The sequence below is a fragment of the Bos indicus genome, chromosome 2 (assembly GCF_029378745.1).
Source record: "Bos indicus isolate NIAB-ARS_2022 breed Sahiwal x Tharparkar chromosome 2, NIAB-ARS_B.indTharparkar_mat_pri_1.0, whole genome shotgun sequence".
NCBI classification, from domain to species: domain Eukaryota; kingdom Metazoa; phylum Chordata; class Mammalia; order Artiodactyla; family Bovidae; genus Bos; species Bos indicus.
Window position 1 is genome coordinate 48300847 of NC_091761.1, and position 21485 is coordinate 48322331.

Here is a 21485-nt window from a genome sequence, read left to right on the forward strand (position 1 = left end):
CCAGGTTTACTACTGTGTACAGAAGAAATTTTATTTTTATTTAGCATTTGTATTCTGCAAGTAAAGAGGAAAAGGACCATGCTATACAGTAATAATTGTGATATGGTAAAACTGATATGTTGATCTGCAAGGCAATATATATATCCACTATAAAAACTATTTTAAATTTAATTTATATACTCTAATCCCTCCCTTTATCTGACTTTAGTTTTTTATGGACCTGACCTAATAATTTATTGAAATAAGCCATTCAATTAAAATTAACTCAATGGATAATACTCAAGACATAAATGCCCAGGCTCTGCCACTCAGCAGACTGACTCTAGGCCAAGTCACTTCACTTATGCGTGCCTTGATTTTCTTATCTCTAAAATAAACGTAATAAAACAGAACCTACATCATGAGTATTGAAAGATTACCTGAGCTAATATGTATAAAGTGCTCTGTACAAGTGCTTGACAGAGTACTCAAAATGAAATTTTTCCATTATTCGAAATTAACTTCAAGTACTGACATACATGTATGTGTGTGTCTCAATAGTTTCAAGTTAATTTCAAGTAAAATGATTTCAATACATCAGTTTTGACGTTGAAATCAACAACTTCAAAAAATTCCTCCTTTGGAGTACAATTTTGAGGTGGCTAGCAATTAACAGCTAACACTTACTGAGCACTTAAAATGAGCCCACCACCCCACATGTGGCTCTTCTTCCTATCACCACAGAACTGGAATCCTTTTCTCCATCTTTGCCCAAATTTACTGACGCAACTCCCTTTTTACTTTCTTCACCCTTCCTTTCCAAGCTGCAAAGTCAAACAACCAATCAACCAACCTTTTAGTGCACCTACATGTTAACTGTGGGCTCCAAAAAGGCCAGCAAGGACTGGCCCTGAGCCACTTAATACTACGCATCAAGCACAGCACCTGGCATACCCCGCACAGTGGGCACTCAAGCAACAGGTGAACAGTTCAACAAAAATAAAACCAACCAATGTGAACACCTCCCGGCCTACCTGATGCAAACAGCTTTCACTAACAAACAAATGGACTTCTTCATTTTTATTATCTCAAATTAATAGAAAAAAGTTTGACAGCAATGAAGTAGCTAGGAATGATGGATCAGATTGAGGAGGAGACTCAGGAAATAAAAAATACAGAGAAAAGCAAACTCACTTCTTTCTACCTACCATCTCCTTGGCAGACAAGGAAAAGGAGATATTAGGCACTCTGGTCTATATGCAACAGCCCCATCTGCAACTGTCTAATGGAATGGGGCTCTCCGTAGGCCAAAGGAAAACTGATCTCAAGATTTTTAAATTTAGTATGTTATTTTTAGAAATAAGGTGTTTTGATTAATTTTAATGTGCAGCTTCAACTTGTTTTAAGCTTTTGATACAGACTCCACCTCCCCCCCCAATCCCCCGACACTTTGACTTCTTCTCCCCTGCCCTTCTTTTTTGCTTTCAGCCAATCCAAGTGGATCTGTCTGTACATTTGTAAGAGAAATAACTTAAACACACCTAGAGCAACACTTTGTCAAGCTGCAGCATGTCTATGGATCATTTATGACAGTTCTCCCTACAATTAGTTTAAAAGTATACATAAAAGTTCTAATTTAGGTCATAATACAAAAATAATGAACACAGAAAGCATTTCTAGTAGCCCTGTACTACTTTTTAGGCATGAAATGGGGGGGGGGGGGGGGGGGGGGCGGGGAATATGCTCAAGAGTATACAGTAGCATTATATCACCGTATTTTAAATATCCGAAAATAATACAATTAAAAACTACTTGTGAAATATAAGTTCTAGCCCTTAGCAGAAACCTAACACAAACTCTAAGCCAATAAAACATCAACTTTTGGTATTTCATGAGCATGCATTATGCTGCACTAAACTTCACTTAAAAACATCACTCAGTCAGAACAAGATAGACTAAAAAGTACTGAGCTGAAAAGCTATCCTCGGTATACTGTTAAATAAAAGGAAAGTAACTATAGAATAACATTATATAGTTTATAAAAAAGAAAAGTATACATTCAAACAAGTGAGATTAGAGAAAAATGTCAAAAGATACACACCAACCTAAAACTGGTTATTTCAGTAAACTGATAAAGGAAAAGGAGGAACAAATGATTCTTTTTTTGGACATACTTCTTTCTGTATAATTTGTATTGCCATAACAAGCAACCATTTGTAATTAATTTTTAAATAGAACAGAAGGTGAAAGAGAAAAATAAAGAGAAATGTGTTCACAAACCTCAACCATTTAGCAATCAACCTACTTCAAGATGCACTTCTACAGATATAATATTTATTTTGTAAGTATAACTGAATATTAGCATATTAAATATTCAACAAAATTCAGTACACTTCTCCCTGCATTCTTCCAAAATAAGGGAGCAGCACACTTTCCTACACAGACTTGGCTGGATACTATTATGCTGCCCCTTTAGTATCTTCTTAATTTTAAACATATATAGACTTAACAGGAAAATCCTACAAACCTCGTCAGAGATGGCTTGGTTTCCTGGTGGATAATAATTTGACATAGTGTGAAACATCAACTTATCATTACTTTAATATTAAGGTCAATAGGATTATTTTGTATGCTCAACTCAATATTCTAAACATCTAAAAGCCTTTAGTCCTTATCAAAACCTAGACAAAATGTCACGATGCCAGGACTGAAGAGACTGATGTCATTTAAAAAGTACCAATGTTGCAATACTCTAGTTCTATTACCATAGCCTTCAAAAATTAACAAGAAGTTAACTTCATACTTTCTTAAATGCAAACAATTTCTAGCCCCTAAAATGCATTTTCTTATCAAGTGGTATTTTTTTATTAGCACAGAGATTTTATAAGCAAAAAACTTAAGCTTATATATGGTTATAGAAACAATGCAAACAGTTTTATTGAAATCACATTAACTCTAACCACAATAAAACTTCTCAATAATAGAGTCAGTGCATCAATTCCCTCATATTCATGACTCACTGGTACTAAAAAAACAAGTTTGCGTTCAGTTTACTGACTGGAGCTCATAAGAGCATCTACCTACATGTGGAAAGACAGTTTCAGGACAGGTAAAAGAAATGTGACCCAGGTGATGCAAACTAAAAGGATGTTTTTGCACCTGTGATCATGGAAAATTGAATAATGGCATTTTCTTATAAAAGCTTGAAATACTTCAACTTATCTTATCCCCAAGAAACATGGTCCCAAGATTTATTTTAAAGTAAAGCCGTAAAGCACCTCAAACATTTATGAAACAATCCCTGAATATACTGCACTATCATCTTGCTGATGCTGCTGCTAAGTCGCATCAGTCGTGTCCGACTCTGTGCGATCCCATAGATGGCAGCCCACCAGACTCCCCTGTCCCTGGGATTCTCCAGGCAAGACTACTGGAGTGGGGTGCCATTGCCTTTTCTGGCATTATCATCTTAGTATAACATTAAATGAAACAAAGTCAATTCAGCAATTCATTACTTACAGAATGGTTATTACATAGAAATATTGTGTGAGATGCAGTAATGATTACAATATATACCTCATCTTATACTCAAGTATGAGAATGGAACATGCTCACAAATGACTAAAACCTTTCTTAACCAAGGTTATTCATGTGAATCACAAAAGAGAGAAACTGACTTGAGCACTAGTTTCTCTATTCTTTCAAGGATGGCACATAACTAATAGCCTTATAGGTGTATATGATGGATGGCTTAGGGTGTTAATGAGAGAAAATAATCAAAAGGAAAAGTATGGAAGACCACTGTCAGACTTCAAACTTTGTATTCTTGCTACTGGATCACTGAGAGCCTTCAAATATTTTTAAGCACAGAAGTAACATAATCAGACATGTAAAATGTTATTGTATAGCAAATAGTATAGATGGAGAGAGAGACTGGAAACAAGACCAGCTACAAGACTGCAGAAATAATCTCAGCCTCCAGTATAAAAACGCCCTGAAAACAAGAGGATCAGAAAGGATGAAAAGGTAAATGAACTGGACTTCATAAATAACAGGGCTAGGAACAGAAGTAGCTGTCTCTAAGGCTTTCATGCAGCATTGCAGGGAAGACAGTGATAACGTGAAACAATGTTAGATATATAGTGGTTACAGGTTATAAAGAAAGAAGCATAGTTTTTGGTTTTTTTTGTTTTTTTTAAGGAATAGATTTTTTTTTTAAGCATGTTACTTTTTTCTACGCCTTTAACTATGATAAATCTATTTTAGAATATTTTTATTTTAAAATAAATTAAAACCATCATTGGAGACTAGATTTTAAAGCATGTACATCTCTACATCATGTCTTCAGAATAAAATACTAACAAAATCTTAAGAAACTATAAACAACTTGATGTCTTGGAAATAAAGAATTCCACCATTTAACTACCAGAAACCAGCTTATTAAGAGATTCATTTAGATACATCACTTAGTCCTCTAGAATACCTCCATAATACTGATCTTTTCTCCCCAAAGAGAATAAAAGACTGAGATGAGACCAATGAATGAGCACAGTATACGTAACTTTAGCTTGCTCTGCTGAGAATCACTGTAAATTCTCTTCAAATGTACTTCTTATTGTAGAAATGATCCATCAATAAGCTATCTTTAATCACTAAGTTGTCTTTAGCCAATGCTTTAAGAAAAGCTTTCCCTAAGAAAAGGAATGATAAATTTTGTCTAAAAGTGTTTGAAGAAATTAGAGGGACAGTGTTGCAGAGATGCACAACAAGAATGTAAGATCTTTCCCTAACTGGTCCTGAAATTAAACTTTGAATATGGAGACATGAATTTGGGGTGAAATACCAAAGTCAGCTTAAGACTTCAACTGGGTAGTCTATTTCCCCTACCTACTTCTCCTACCCCTCAAACAAGGGCACTGAATAACTAGGGCATGGGCACCATCAACTCAGAACACAAGAATCTTTACCTAAGATCCAATCCATCTTCATAAACCCTATTCTAAAATGTGTGCTAAAAAATTTTAACGGAAAACACATGAATATGCCTTTCTATTTATCTATTACTTGTTTACTTCCGCTTCTGTCCTCTGTAAAACAACGTGATCATGTTATTGTTCCTTTTAGTAGTCAGACTACTCAATGTCCCAAAGTAGGAAAATAGCTTAGAGAATGATTTGGAGATGGCAGGGATGTTTACTGAATTATCTGAGGTAGCTAAAGCATCTGCTTTCTGAAGAAAGAGAAGCAGAACAGGATAAGCAGTAAGAACAAAGATTTAGTGTCAGAGAGTCCTTGGTTCATATTCCAGCTCTGATACTTGTGGGCTTTGCTGTGTCTCAATTTCTTTATCTATACAATGGGCATTATAGCACTACATAAAAAACCCTGTGAGGTAAAATCAGATCAGTGCTTTCCATACCTGGCTGGTCACCAGAAGTGCCTGGGGAACTTTTATTAGAATCATAATATCCCAGGCCCCATTCCATACTTTCACGGGTATGGTCCAGGGGTATTGTTTTGTTTTTCTGAACAAATTCCAAAGATGATCCTTACATACTGGTTACAACTGGAAATCAAGGGGAAGTTTTACGTATTTTTTAATATTTTTACATAATGTATATATTAATACACATCTGTGTAACTTACCAGTAATCTAGTACACTATAAATGTACAATTAATGCTTGATGCAACTATCAATCATTTTTTGAAGGAGAAATAAAACTGAGCATTTTGTGACAAGAGGGCCACTAAGTGTCTTGCAGAAGTAGTTTGCATAAACCTCACCAAAAATGAGATAGCATGACACTATATGGAGACAGTGAAAGAAGACGTAAATGAAGTTCCACATTGATGACAATGCTCCTTTTCCACAACGCAGTTCATGACAGGAGGAATGCATAGTCAGGCATGTCTTGTATTTTTCACAATAAAGTCTGACCATCCCAGTCATTCCATCTCAAAACCTTTTTAAGTTTATTCCTATTTTTCAGTAATTCATACAATTCATACAAACTGTATGTATGTACAGAACAACACAGGCACTAAATAAATGTGTACAAAAATATTAACGACTGCAAAAAATACCTAAAACCCACAGAGATGGATACTCATTGAACATTCTTAGTTGTCATTTATGAATAAGGAGTCATCTTTCCTTTTTATAAGTCCAAACCCAGCATTTCTAAATAAAGTGGCCTCAAATATAAGATATCCAGACTTTAAGAATACCCAACCAAAAATTTAAGCTAGAATTTATATAAATAAATGTTATATATAGGATTACATTATTATTTTTAAAGTTTTATGATGAAACTTAACAAATTTGTTTTTAAATGTAGTATCCAGTTTGTTTCTATTATATCACAAGCCAGGGTAAATTCAGATACTATTACAGTATGAAACATTCTTTCTTTCAAATGTAGATATTAAATCAAAAACAGTTACCACCAATAAGAAGGTAAAGTGTATTCTATGGACATTTGAGGTAAACTACATATATTTATTAGGCATAGGGACTATATTTTTTAAATTTTAAAGTATTTTTAAAAGATGACTTTTAACAAACCCACAATTTATCTACTAATGTTAAAAATTAAAATATTTCAGCTATATAAAATATACTGTGTTTACCTAATTTACTAAATAAGGAATGTTACCTTCAGGCTTATTTCTCCATATGTATATTTTACAAAGATTATAAGGATCAATGATCTAATGCTAACAGATTCGTTCAAGCACCAAGAAAGGAATATGTTATGTAAATAAAGCTTAAAGGGAAGAAGTTATTTTGGTCATTAAATTATAGGACTTAACTATTTTCTTCTACCAAGTTTTAACCATTAATCCTACTGGTATTAGAGAAACAGTTAAACCAAAAGATCCAGAAGGTGGAGGTAATATGATCTTAAAAGTCAAAGAAACACAAATTAGAGTTTAAAGACATCTCAAGTAAGTAAACCAAAAGTTACCACTTTCCTCTCTGCCTGTAGAATATTAACTACTTATATTAAAAATCCTTATAAAGCACTGAATCAGCTGCCACTATCTTCATAACAGAGAATGAAGAAAAACTTCAGAATTTATTCTGACTGCCCACAACACCTATATTTTCAGATATTCGGTGTTGAGGGAAAAAGAATCAAGGGCATTAAAGAAGTTTTCAGACTTCAGTTACACACTTGATACGCTGCAAATAAAATACATATACTTGGAACTACAACACATGATGAGAAATGCTGCCCTTCTGCTCCTCCTCCCTAGAACGACATTTTTCAGGTGCATCCTCTTCATGCCTGTGTGAAACCTCTTTATTCCACATTCCTGGTTACTTACTGAATTCTCCTCCATGATTACAAGAATGTTTTGGCAAGTCTTGAAAAAGGCACAAAAACTTAGGAATGGAGGAGAAAACAGAAGGGAAAGAAAAAGTTTTGATATCACTTCTCCATCATCAATTACTTCTCAAGAAACACAGTAGAGTGTATCCCACATTTGTAAGTACTATGATCACAGTAGAACTCTCCAAAGAAGAACAGGAATGGGAATACTGTTCATTCTACTCTATCTCAACGCCTAAATTTAAGTGTTAGTGTTAGTCGCTCAGTTGTGTCTGACTCTGCAACCCCATGGACTGCAGCCCACCAGGCTCCTCTGTCCATGAGATTTTCCAGGCACGATACTGGAGTGGATTGCCACTTCCTTCTCCAGGGGATCTTCCCGATCCAGGGATCGAACCCAGGTCTCCTGCACGCTTAAATTTGTAACTACCTACTGTGGTTTCTCCACAGGAATATTTCTTTAAAATATACAATCAAAAACAGCATGAAGTATTAGATAATAACTTACTTGAGTTGGAACGAGCACAGGAGGGTAAGCCATCTTATGATGTCTGTACACCCAAAATGCACAAATGACAATCCCCGCAATTAACATAAGTGGCACCAAAGAATAGAGCAAGATGTTGTAATAGGGAGGCTTAGGTGTTACTGGATTCGACGTAGCTGTGGAAAAGAGGAGGAAGAAAATCATTCAGGTTTGGTCAATAAAATTCCACAATAAATATTTATTATAGTGCCAAATTGTAGGAGAAAAACAGAGGAGGAGAAGGTGGGAGCAAATTATTCTAACACAAACATGCTTTGTTTTCAATCTAATAGTTGAACAGACTTATGTGTTTTCCCAGTGAACTTACGCTGTGTGACCTCCATCTCCGGAAAATAAGAAAACCTTTCGTTACACATATTGCCCTCACAGCAACAAAAATATACTTCAGGGCTATCTTTTTTTTCTATACAATCAGTCCTATAAATAAAAAGAGAAGAAATAATTAAAACCAACATTATTACTCTCTATCTACAACAGGTATTTTACTAAAGTTCTTCTCAGAGATAAAATAATGAGTAAGTCACTTATAGTCAATTTTGAGATTTTTATTAATATTCAACGATCAACTCTTAAAAGTAAAAAATGTTCCTTGAAACCAACTATGAAATATCATCAGAAAAAAATTCAACAGCTGATTTTATAACAATCACATTGGTTCTATGAAACAACTTCTTTAATTTGGATTTTAATGATCAATCTAAGGCAACCATCTTTTTATTGTTTTCTTTAATTATCAGACAAGCTTGAAGAGGAACATAAAGTCAATGAAGAAATTTGGTCTAAGAGTGCTTTATCCTCACAGGAAATAGAGCCTTTCCATTTTATGAATACAAAAACTGAAAACTATATGTAAAAAACTGTATTTGTGTGTACACACATAAATACATACACACACACACACACACACACACATATATGTATACAGATAAATGAGCTTCCTTAGTGGCTAAGACAGTAAAGAGTCTACTAATGCAGGAGACCAGGGTTAGATCCTTGGGTCGGGAAGATCCCCTAGAGAAAGGAATGGCTACCCATGTCAGTATTCTTGCCTGGAGAAATACATGGACAGAGGAGCCTGGCAGGCTACAGTCCATGGAGTCTCAGAGAGTCAGACATGACTGAGCAACTAACACTTTCACTTTCACTTCTCATACATACAAATACACAGGCACGAAGTAATCCTTGCTCATATCTCACAGCAGAACACATTTCAACATCAGAGACTTAAATCAGGTTTGGGAATTAAGCCATTTTTGCAGCAGAATTAAATTCCCTGAACACAATGAGCAGGGCTAAAGATAAACAAGTAAAGAGCAATTTTAACGACAAAAATAGAGGCCCAAGTAACTCAAAAACTGACTAGAGTTAGGTTGATTTAGAGAGTAGAAGGAAGGCAGCCTTCGATATAGGAACTGAGTTACTGAAAAAACAGAGATTTAGCCTCTAGAACAAATCCTAATCAACCACTAAAAAATTAGTTATATCTAATTTTTAAAAGCAGATATTTAAATTGCTAATAACATCAGTTATATTTAAAGACATATATTACAAATAAACTGTAAACTTTTACAATGGTTGTTTCAAATAAGGTTAAATTTAACTCTAAAGTGAAAAGCCCAAGAAATTTCAGGGAGAAGGCAATTTTACCAAAATCAAACTTTAAAATAAAATTTATACCTATATCTATCTAATAGAAAGTAAAGGTCAAATGAAAGCTAAATTTTTAGCAATTTATAGAGAAATATATAAATTCAAAATTTAATATTCAGAAATATGCCTCAAATTATAGGTTAATATAATTAAATACTAGCCTAGTTAATGCAAGGAAATTACTTTTCACCATTCAATTTCATTCTTCATTTTCCCCGTCTCTTCCTCCATACTTTGACATTTCTTGAATCTTCTTTTTCTTACTCTTATTTATCTGACTACTCTTAATATTTCCTTTTAATCAAATTCAGAACATAAAAACAAAAATTCACATATATTTAAATTAGCACTTAACCCTCAGAAACAAAGCTGGTGTAGTAATTATCACTGTAAGAGCAGGCATTTGCACTGACCAACTCACCATTATCTAGCAAAGTTTAATCTCAAGCAATACTGGTTTTAGGTGAGAAGCCAGTAGCTTTTTACAATAAAAAGAACAGAGATCCTTGAGCTCAACTAATTAATAAAAGATAGTCTTGAATAAGCTTAAGTTGAATGGTTCTATGAAGACCTATAAGACCTTCTGGAACTAACACCAAAAAAAAGATGTCCTTTTCATCACAGGGGCCTGGAATGCAAAAGCAGCAAGTCAAGAGATACTGGAGTAACAGGCAAGTTTGGCCTTGGCGTACAAAATGAAGCAGGGCAAAGGCTAACAGAGTTTTGCGAAGAGGACACACTGGTCACAGCAAACACCCTCTTTCAACAACACAACAGAGGACGCTACACAGGGACATCACCAGATGGTCAACACCGAAATCAGACTGATTATATTCTTTGCGGTTGAGGATGGAGAAGCTCTATACAGGCAGCAAAAACAAGACTGGGAACTGACTGTGGCTCAGATCATGAACTCCTTCTTGCAAAATTCAGGCTTAAATTGAAGAAAATAAGGGAAACCACTAGACCATTCAGGATGACCTAAATCAAATCCCTTATGATTATATAGTGGAAGTGACAAACAGGTTCAAGAGATTCGATATGGTAGACAGAGTGCCTGAAGAACTACGGATGGAGGTTAGTAACATTGTACAGGAGGTGGTAATCAAAACCATCCCCAAGAAACAGAAATGCAAAAAGGCAAAATGGTTGTCTGAGGCCTTACAAATGGCTGACTAAAGAAGAGAAGCAAAAGGCAAAGCAGAAAAGGAAAGATACAACCATCTGAATGCAGAGTTCCAAAGAATAGCAAGGAGAGATAAGAAAGCCTTCCTCAGTGAACAATGCAAAGAAATAGAGGAAAACAATAGAATGGGAAAGAAGAGATCTCTTTAAGAAAATTAAGAGATACCAAAGGCATATTTCATGCAAAAATGGGCACAATAAAGGACAGATATGGTATGGAGCTAACAGAAGCAGACGGTATTAAGAGGTGGCAAAAATACACAGAAGAACTATACAAAAAGGATCTTAATGACCCAGATAACCACCGTGGTTTGATCACTCGTCTAGAGCCAGATATCCTGAAATGCGAAGTAAAATGGGCCTTAGGAAGCATCACTATAAACAAAGCTAGTAGAGGTGATGGAATTCCAGTTGAACTACTCCAAATCCTAAAGGATGATGCTGCACAGGTACTGCAATCAATAAGCCAGCAAATCTGGAAAACTCAGTAGTGGCCAAAGGACTGGAAAAGGTCAGTTTGCATTCCAATCCCTAAGAAGGGCAATGCCAAAGATGTTCAAACTACCACAAAATTGCACTCATCTCACATGCTACCAAAGTAATGCTTACATTTCTCCAAGCCAGACTTCAACAGTATGTGAACCAAGAACTTCCAGATGTTCAAGGTGGATTTAGAAAAGGCAGAGGAACCAGAGATCAAACTGCCAACATCCGCTGGATCATTGAAAAAGCAAGAGAGTTCCAGAAAAACATCTCCTTCTGTTGTATTGACTATGCCAACGCCTTTGACTGTGTGAATCACAACAAACTGTGGAAAATCCTTAAAAAGATGGGAATACCAGACCACCTGACCTGCCTCCTGACAAATCTGTATGAAAGTCGGGAAGCAACAGTTAGAACTGGACATGGAACAACAGACTGGTTCCCAACTGGGAAACGAGCATGTCAAGGCTGTATACTGTCACCCTGCTTATTTAACTTACATTCAGAGTACATCATATAAAATGCCGGGCTGAATGAAGCACAAGCTAGAATCAAGACGGCCAGGAGAAATATCAACAACCTCAGATATGGAAATGACACCACACTTATGGCAGAAAACAAAGAGGAACTAAAGATAAGAGTATCCGGGTGAAAGTGAAAGAGGAGAGCGAAAAGGCTAGCTTAAACTTAACATTCAGAAAACTAAGATCATGGCATCTGGTCCCATCACTTCATGGCAAACAGACAGGGAAACAATGGAAACAGTGACAGACTTTATTTTCTTGAGCTCCAAAATCACTGCAGATGATGACTGCAGCCATGAAATTAAAAGACACTTGCTCCCTGGAAAAAAAGCTATGACCAACCTAGACAGCGTATTAAAAAGCAGAGATATCACTTTGCTACAAATGTCTGTCTAGTCAAAGCTATGGTTTTTCCAATAGTCATGTACGGATGTTGATAGTTGGACCATAAAGACATCTGAGCACAGAAGAACTGATGTTTCAAACTGTGGTGCTGGAGAAGACTGCTGAGAGTCCCTTGGACTTCAAGGAGATCAAAACAGTCAATCCTAAAGGAAATTAGTCCTGAATAGTCAGTGGAAGGAGTAATGCTGAAGCTCCAGTATTTTGGCCACCTGATGCAGAGAGCCAACTCACTGGAAAAGACGCTGATGCTGGGAAAGATTGAGGGCAGGAGGAGAAGGGGACAGGGGATGAGATGGTTAGATGGCACCACTGACTCAATGGACATGAGTTTGAACAAACTCCAGGAGACTGTAAAGGACAGGGATGCCTGGCATGCTGCAGTCCATGGGGCTGCAAGGAGCTGGACATGACTGAGCAACTGAACAACAAACTTTGAATAGAGATTATCCCCAAACTTCATTTTTCCCCAACTTCTTTCTCCTTGGCTTTTTAAGATTAAATTGAGATATAATCGACATATAACATTAGTTTCAGGTATACAACCCAATGATTGAAAATTAGAGTATATTGTGAAATGATCACCACAATAATCTAGTTAACATCCCATCCCCACACAGTTACAATTTTTTTTCCTTGTGAACAAAATTTTTAAGATTTTCTCTTGTAGCAACTTTCAAATATACAATATGGTATTATTAACTATAGTCACAATTACATCACATCTCCATTAAATCCCTAAGACTTATTTGTTTTATAACTGATAATTCATACCTTTTTGATTTCCTTCACCTATTTTGCCCACTTCTCACCCTCGGCCTCCAACAACATCAAACAGTTCTCTCTCTATATATATGGGTTTGTGTTGTTGTTGTTGTTGTTTTTCAAGATTAATATACAAGTGAGATCATATGGTATTTGTTTCTCTCTGACATTTCACTTAGGACAATGCCCTCAAGGTCCATCAGTATTATGAATGGCAAGGTGTTCTTTTTCACAGATGAAAAAGATTCCATTGTATATACAAAGCATATTTCCTTGATCCATTTATTCACTGACAGACACTTAGGTTGCTTCCACATCTTGGCTATTGTAAATAATGTGGCCACCACCGTGGTGCATTTATCTTTTCAAGTTTATGTTTTTGTTTCCTTTGGACATATAATCAAAAGTGGAACTGCTATATCATTGTTATTTTTAATTTTCTGAGAACCTCCATACTGTTTCCCCAGTGGCCCTACTTATCCTTTCATAATAGCAAATGTCACTTAATGATCACCTCTGTTAATAAAGAAGCTAATAATCAGAAATACAGCTAAAATGTTTAATTATACAGCAGTAATCCTTGGAAAATTCACAGAATCAGAAATATATCTTAACTACTATGTACCTAAATGACTATTTTCTCACCAAAAGTGGAACTAATTCAATTTTCATGATTTTATTCAACACATTTTACTATTAATCACATATGGCCAATCAACCACAGATTTACAGTAATCAATTAAAGTCCCTGCAAGTAGATCAGGACATAGTTGGATTCCGTGAGTGTATTAGTTATTTGGCTCCAAAAAATCTGGTTATCTAGGATTTTTCAGCTTCTGCAGTCATCAGCACCCACCCACGGTGAAAATCTTGTGTCCCGGGCCGTTTAAGTGATCGACTCAACATCTAGGGACACTTGACAGAAAGATCACAGGCAGTCAATAACATATCCACTGTATCCCCTGTATTTTATTTCCAGTACAGAATAAAACAATTTAAGCAAAATCTTTTAAATAAAATGTAGCTTTCTATGAGCACTGTGTTAGTTCTGATGTAATTCTGAATGTCAAGTTAAAATGTCCCTTGGGATAAAGAACAAAGGCCTACTCTGCAAGGAAAAAGGGGCAAAATGTAGTGAGATCAATTTCTTCCAGATACATAAAGAGGGAAACTAAAAGGAAATTTAATACTATGATTAAGCTTTATTCTCTTTCAGGATAGATTTTTCAACAGATATACTCTCTTTTAAAGCAATTTTAAAAATCCCTTTTCATTAAAATTGCTGTTTAAAAAAAAAAAACATAATCCTACAACATAGGGAAATAAATGCTTATTATCTAAAGTTTTCACTACTTGGTATATAATTCGAAGTAACAGAAGATAAAACATAAATATGCTGTATTTGTTTTATTGCTTTAAAATATATATTTTGTCATCAACATGTAATAATGATCTTTATACTCTCTTTAAAAAGAAGCATTTAAGTGAAAATCCATGCATTGATTCTTCCCCTTTTTAAAAAAGAGGGAGAAGTGAAAATTATTCAACACTATCATAAACAAAATGCCTTCTTACCTGTCATAGCAGTTGATATCATCCAGCCAACAACCTTGCTTCACTATTTCAATGGAACCAGAAATATTCTTCCATGTAGCAAAACAATGCCGCCGTTTATCTTTGTCACCGTAACAGGATTCAACACCAGTGCGATTCGTTCTATCTCTTTCCCAATTAGCATTATAGAAAATACACTCCTGAGTTTCTGATCTACCAAGTATAGCACCTATAAGATAATAAAACAACAGCTTAATATAACTATATTTGTTCTTACACTGTCTCCTAGTATACCAAATTTCAGATCTTCCTAAAATGTCAAGAATTTACTGTCTTACAGTTATAACTTTGGGTTTAGGTTTCCAGGTCCATCTTTGTGTTTTAGGTATAATAAACATAGTAGAAAGCGACCAAATAAATCACGTTTTCTCTGTAAAAGGCCAGCTTTCCTTAAGAATGTCCTTGATGAAAAGCAGTAACATTGTTAATTTTCTTAAAATTTTGACCCTTGAGTCAAGATTTCTTCTCACTATTCTGTGCGACAAAGTGGTAACTAACCAAAAGCACATCCGCTGCACACTGCAGTACAATGACAGCCTCCAAGAGAAGCCCTTGCATGACCGAGTTGTGAACTAAACCAACCATGGTTATTCAGACTTGAGTATCTGGCAAAAATGTTCTCAAAATGAACCTGTTACTTCAAGAAAAACAATTGACAGTATGCACTGCCAATGATAAAATATGAGTTTCCAAGCAAAAACAAGAATTTTGGAAAAATTTTATCAACCACCACCATTAGCCTGACACCTTCCCAATATTTAAAGAATTTTTTGATGAGGTCATTGGTAATATTAACAAATATGACTTTTAAATACAGAATAATAAGATGTGTCAACATTTAAAAGGTCTATATCATTCAGAGAACCAATATTTTCCAAGTGAATTCTGTGTGACATTTGAAAAACACTCATAGGTTAAAAAAAAAAAAAATCCATTCAATGTTCAAGATAGCCAAGCAGACTCTAGCATTACAGAAGACAAAAAGTTCATTAGCAGTTTCCGATTCCACAATGCACTAACTTTTAAGAAACCATCTCTTGCTTTATATGGAAAAGCAAGAGAACTGGAACACCCAAAGTAACTCTGAAAAAGATGTACAAAAGAGAACTCACACTACTTGATTTGGGGCAGTTGTTCTGGTCATGCCACACGGCTTGCAGGATCTTGGCTGCCCACCCAGTGACTGAACCTGGGCCACGGCAGTGAAAGAGCCTAGTCCCTAACCACTGGACCACCAGGGAGTTCCCATACTAATTGTTTGTAAGTCTTACACTAAAACTTCAACAATCAAGGCAATGCAGTCTTAGTAAAAAGACACGCACCTGGGAGGCAGAACAGAGACTCCAGAAACAGACCCAGACACACACGGTCAACTGATACCAGCAAAGGTGCCAATGCAGTGTACTCAGATGGAGAAGATAAAGTCTTCCAGCAACTGATGCTGGAACAACTGGACATCTATATGCAGAACAGAGAACCTCAACTCATAACAACTCATAGCTCATGCCATATACCAAAATTAACTAAAAATAAAACCTTAAACTATTACTATACAACTTCTAAAAACAAGACAAATCTTGTGACCCTAAATTATTAACATGAAAGATTTGTTAAAATACAAAAATACAGGAGCTACAAAAGAAAAAATTGGACTTCAAAAGCTGAACTTCATGAAAATTGAAACTTCTCTTTGAAATTAAGGAAAAAAGTTCAGACTGGGAGAAAATACCTGCAAATTATATACCTAAAAAAGAACAGATATTCAGAAAATATAAAGATCTATCACAACTCAATAATAAGAAAACATATTACCTAATTTCCAAAAAATGGGCAAGATGATTCAGATAGACACCTTATCAAAGAAATATGAATGGGAAATACTACATAGAAAGATACTCAGTATCACTAACCAGGGAAATGCAAACTAAAACTAAATCTAATATTCATTAGAATGACTAACATAAAAATAAAAACACACAGTCTCAAGTTTTGGGAAATATGTAGAGCAACTGCAACTTCCACCACACGTTGGTAGTGGGAATGCAAAATGGCCCATTAACTCAGGAAAAAGTCTTCTTGCAGGGAAACATGCATCTACTGTACTACACAGCAATCTCACGCCTAGCTATTTAAGACACGAAAACATATATCCATGCAAATATCTGTAATTTTTAGGGTGGCTTTATTCAGAATCACCAGAAACCACCCAATATCTAGCACTGATAGATGTAAAAATAAACATTATACAATAAAAATAAATGAACTGGTGATAGCTGCAACTAAATGGATAAACTGTAAACACATTATGCTAAAAACAAAAATGGACTGAAAAGGCTACATACTGTGTGATTCCATTTACACAATATTTTGGAAAAGGCAGAAGTACAGGTATGAGAATCAGATCAGAAGTTAAGAGTGAGGGGAGAGGGCTAATTACAAAAGGGTATAAGGAAACTTTTAGAGGTGATGGAAATATTCCACATTTTTATTGTGGTGATGGTTATATAATTCATGAGTTAATCAGATTGCAACAGACTTGTGTATCTAAACAAAATATACTGTATTGTCTGCAACGTATACTTCAATCAACTTGACTTAAGAAAATAAAACCATCCAAGAAATTACCACTTTTTGAATTATGGTGTACTATCAAAGAAAAATATCCACAATTATCTTAAAAAGCTATTAAAATACTCCCCATTTTTCTAACTAGTATGTGTGTGTATGGCCAGATTTCCTCCATGTCAAAACATCACAAGTTTTTGCATCACAACAAACTGAGTGGAAAAACAGGTACAAGAATTCAGCTGTCATCTACTAAAACAATTATAAAGAAATTTGTAAAAATTTTCTCTAATTTTTTAGTAAATATTTTTCATAAAAATCTATTCTTTTGTTAACACATAATGGATTTATTGACACTTTTAAATAAATATTTTTTAATTTTCTGCCCTAATTTCTAATATGATGATATTTATAGATACAAACCACATAAAAATCTCCTTGGGCTAAATCTAAAGAAGTTCTGAGACCACAAAGTTTCTAAATTATTCCTTTTCAGAAACCTGTTGAAAAAAACGGCAAATTAAGTTTCCTCCTTTACTAAACAACCCAAAAGCAAACATGCGCTACCTGTACTATCTCACAACAGACTGGCAGACTTCTTCTGGGAAGGGCCAGACAGTGAATATATTAGGCTTTGTTGGCCTTATGGTTTCTTTTACAACTACTCAATTCTGCCAATGCAGCACAAAAGCATCCACTGGACAGTAAATGAATGAGCACTGCTACATTTCAATAAAACTTTACTAATGGACACTGAAGACTAAATCTCATGTAATTTTTACGTCACAAAATATTCTTTTTTAAAAAAAATTTTCCCCACCATTTAAAAATGTAAGTATCATTCTGAGTTCACAGGCTGGATCTGGCCTACAGGCTCTGTGGTCAGCTATCTCTTGAAACAACATCCTAATTTTTAGCTAACTGGACTTTTCTTTCGCTTGTTGTGTTTTGCTGGGGGTGAGGAGTCTTCTACGAACTACCATTTATATAACTCAAGTTAAAAACCACTATTAATTATTTTTAATTTCCAAAAGAAGACTCCACTGAGGCACAGAACAACATTTAAAGTAAACGAAAGTGACCGCCAAAAAAGTACATTGCCTAGAACAAAAATGCCAAATACAATAGGTTTCATCTTTGGTGTCAATTCCAGTTAAGAATAGCTGCCAGAAGCAATGTACTGAGAAAGACGTTGGAATTAGTACAGAGGCGGGGGGGGGGGGGGGGGGGGGGGTGCGGGGGACATCAGTTTCGTTTCTTTGCCACCTCTGGTCTAGAAAAAAGATAAACAAACGATTACTTTTTATTTCTTTTAATACTTCTCAATATTTAATGATAAGTTAAGATTTCAGAATGACTTTCTAGATCTAGACTATCATTTGATACTATTCACAGATAGAAAACTGCTTATGGGGAAAACTGACAATTTTGCCAACCCCCTCCCGTATCTTCAAGTTGATTCAGTAATCAGTCTATCCCATCATATCTCTAACTGACCACTAAATACAATAACATAATTATAAAAATAAAGCAAGTTACATGTATTGTTATGCTCTTACGCTCACCTGCTGCTGCCGCTAAGTCGCTTCAGTCCTGTCCGACTCTGTGCGACCCCATAGACAGCAGCCCACCAGGCTCCCCTGTCCCTGGGATTCTCCAGGCAAGAACACTGGAGTGGGTTGCCATTTCCTTCTCCAATGCATGAAAGTGAAAAGTGAAAGCGAAGTCACTCAGTCATGTCTGACTCTTTGTGACCCCATGGACTGCAGCCCATCAGGCTCCTCTGTCCATGGGATTTTCCAGGCAAGAGTACTGGAGTGGGGTGCCATTGCCTTCTCTGCTTACACTCACCTAATGACTTTAAAAGTGCACTTCTAAAAAGGATGGTAAAAGTTACCTATATTTTCTAGTTTTTAAAAGCATTTCACAATTTAAGATTTTCTTAAACTGTAAATTTCTACCATAGGTTTGTTCTAACAAACGAATTACAAATAGTTAATACGATTTTCACAAGAAATAAATGGACATAATGTGTGGGGTTTATTATAATGGTTCTTAACCTATGCTGTGCATCAGAATCCCTCATGTGTTTTCTCAAATTTATCTTTGAGTACCATTTTGTATGCCCCAGGAATGAGTAGCTGAAAAGGACCTGAGGTCAGCAGGGGGGTATATAGATATACAGATACTTTGTGTATGTTTTCTTTGCTTCCTTTGGCAAAGACTCACTGGTGATCTAATGTTCCTTCCTAGCTAAGTATTGGCTTAGAAGACTGTGAACTGAACTTGGAGTTTAGTTTACACACTGTGACCTTGAACAAGTTACCAAACCTTGCACTGCTTTGTTTCTACATGTCATTCAATCTCCCTAACAATTCCAAAATTACTATGGGTAATTCTGTAGTTTCATAACACACGCTCAGGCAAGCTGCAAATCAGTAAGTCTATCACAGAATCAAGTATTAGAATTATTTTTGATAAATTATTTCAGATAATAATTCTATTTCCCTCCTACTGTTTATACATAATGATTGATACTGACAATTTCATTTTTTTCCTACCATTTAAAAAAAGAAAAAAGGCAACACACAGGACCTACAATTTGTTAAAACAGCCCCGTAAAAATCATACTCAAATCTAAGATATGCCTCCAATAAGGAAAATGTAAATTTTATCTAATGTGAATGCATCTGAGAACTGGGGTTCTGTTTTTTAAAAGCATGAAGTACTAAAATAATACACCAGCATTAATTTTACACAGTCTTTTTCAGAACCAGATGAAGAAGGACTACTTCACAACTAATTTTATGAAGCATGTATTACCTTGATACAAAAATCAGTCGAAGACAGAACAAAAAAGGGCGAACAGGGTATATAGACCAATATATCACTAGGACAGCATCACCAACTCAATGGACGTGAGTTTGCGCAAACTCCAGGAGATGGCGAAGGACAGGGAAGCCTGGCCTGCTGCAGTCCATGGGGTCACAAAGAGCTGGACACGACTTAGCGACTGAACAACAACGGATTAGATGAAAAAGTTCTCAACAAAATTTTAGCAAACAAAAATCCAAAAAATATATTTTAAGTAATGTACCACAGTGTATTCCAGGCATGAAGGCTAATTTGATATTCAAAAGTCAATAAATGCAGTCTGCCAAACAAGCAGACAAAAAGAGAAAAATCATATGGTCTATCGATAAGTCTAACAAGAATAGAGAGCTACTTCCGCAAACTGAGAAAGAGCACCTGCCAAAAAACTTCCAGCTAAGATCACACTGTATGGTGAAAGATTGAATGCCTTCCCCTAACATCAAAAAGGGGATGCCTTCCCCTCCCACTTTGATTTAACATAGTATTGAAAGCTTTAGCTATTGCAATAAGGCAAAGAAAAAAAAATTAAAGACATATCAATTGGAAAAGGAAATATAAAATGGTTTCTATTTGCAGATAAAATGATTGTCTATTCAGAATATTCTATGGAATCTTCAAACAACAACAAAAAATGCTAGCATCAGTGAGTCCAGTAAGATCACAGAAAACAAATCAACACACAAAAATCAATTATGTTTCTTTACACTGACGATGAACAGGCAGAACTGAAATTAAAAATTAAAAGCATCAGTTACTATTGCTCCTAAAAAAATAAAATACTTACAAATAATTTAATAAAGAACATATAGGATTTGTATGATGAAAATTATAAAACATGAAAGAAATCAAAGACCTAATCACTTGAAGAAACACACCATGTTCATGGATTGGAAGAGTCCACATAACCAAGATTTCAATTCTTCTTAAACTGATATATTCATATTTATATATATACATACATATACACATCTACAGATGGTGACTGCAGTCATGAAATTAAAAGACGCTTACTCCTTGGAAGGAAAGTTATGACCAATCTAGATAGCATATTGAAAAGCAGAGACATTACTTTGCCAACAAAGGTCCATCTAGTCAAGGCTATGGTTTTTCCAGTGGCCGTGTATGAATGTGAGAGTTGGACTGTGAAGAAGGCTGAGCACTGAAGAATTGATGCTTTTGAACTGTGGTGTTGGAGAAGACTCTTGAGAGTCCCTTGGACTGCAAGGAGATCCAACCAGTCCATTCTGAAGGAGATCAGCCCTGGGTGTTCTTTGGATGGAATGATGCTGAAGCTGAAACTCTAGTTCTTTGGCCACCTCATGCGAAGAGTTGACTCATTGGAAAAGACTCTGATGCTGGGAGGGATTGGGGGCAGGAGGAGAAGGGGACGACAGAGGATGAGATGGCATCACTGACTCGATGGACGTGAGTCTGAGTGAAGTCCAGGAGTTGGTGATGGACAGGGAGGCCTGGCGTGCTGCGATTCGTGGGGTCGCAAAGAGTCAGACATGACTGAGCGACTGAACTGAACTGAACTGATAACATATATAAAATATACA

At 35.6% G+C, this 21485-nt stretch overlaps 1 protein-coding gene across 3 annotated transcripts in view; it reads right to left on the reverse strand.

Moving 5' to 3' along the window:
• The window catches only part of ACVR2A (activin A receptor type 2A), a 95940-nt gene that overhangs the window by 23588 nt on the left and 50867 nt on the right, over positions 1-21485 (reverse strand). For 2 of the 3 annotated variants that reach the window (XM_019973075.2, XM_070799713.1), the window contains exons 2-4: positions 14449-14656; positions 8172-8281; positions 7826-7980 (exon numbers count right to left, since the gene is read on the reverse strand). In XM_019973075.2, coding sequence (XP_019828634.2) covers positions 7826-7980; positions 8172-8281; positions 14449-14656 — 473 coding nt within the window. The remainder of the gene's footprint in view (positions 1-7825; positions 7981-8171; positions 8282-14448; positions 14657-21485) is intronic. The other variant, XM_070799729.1, reaches the window with a different exon arrangement.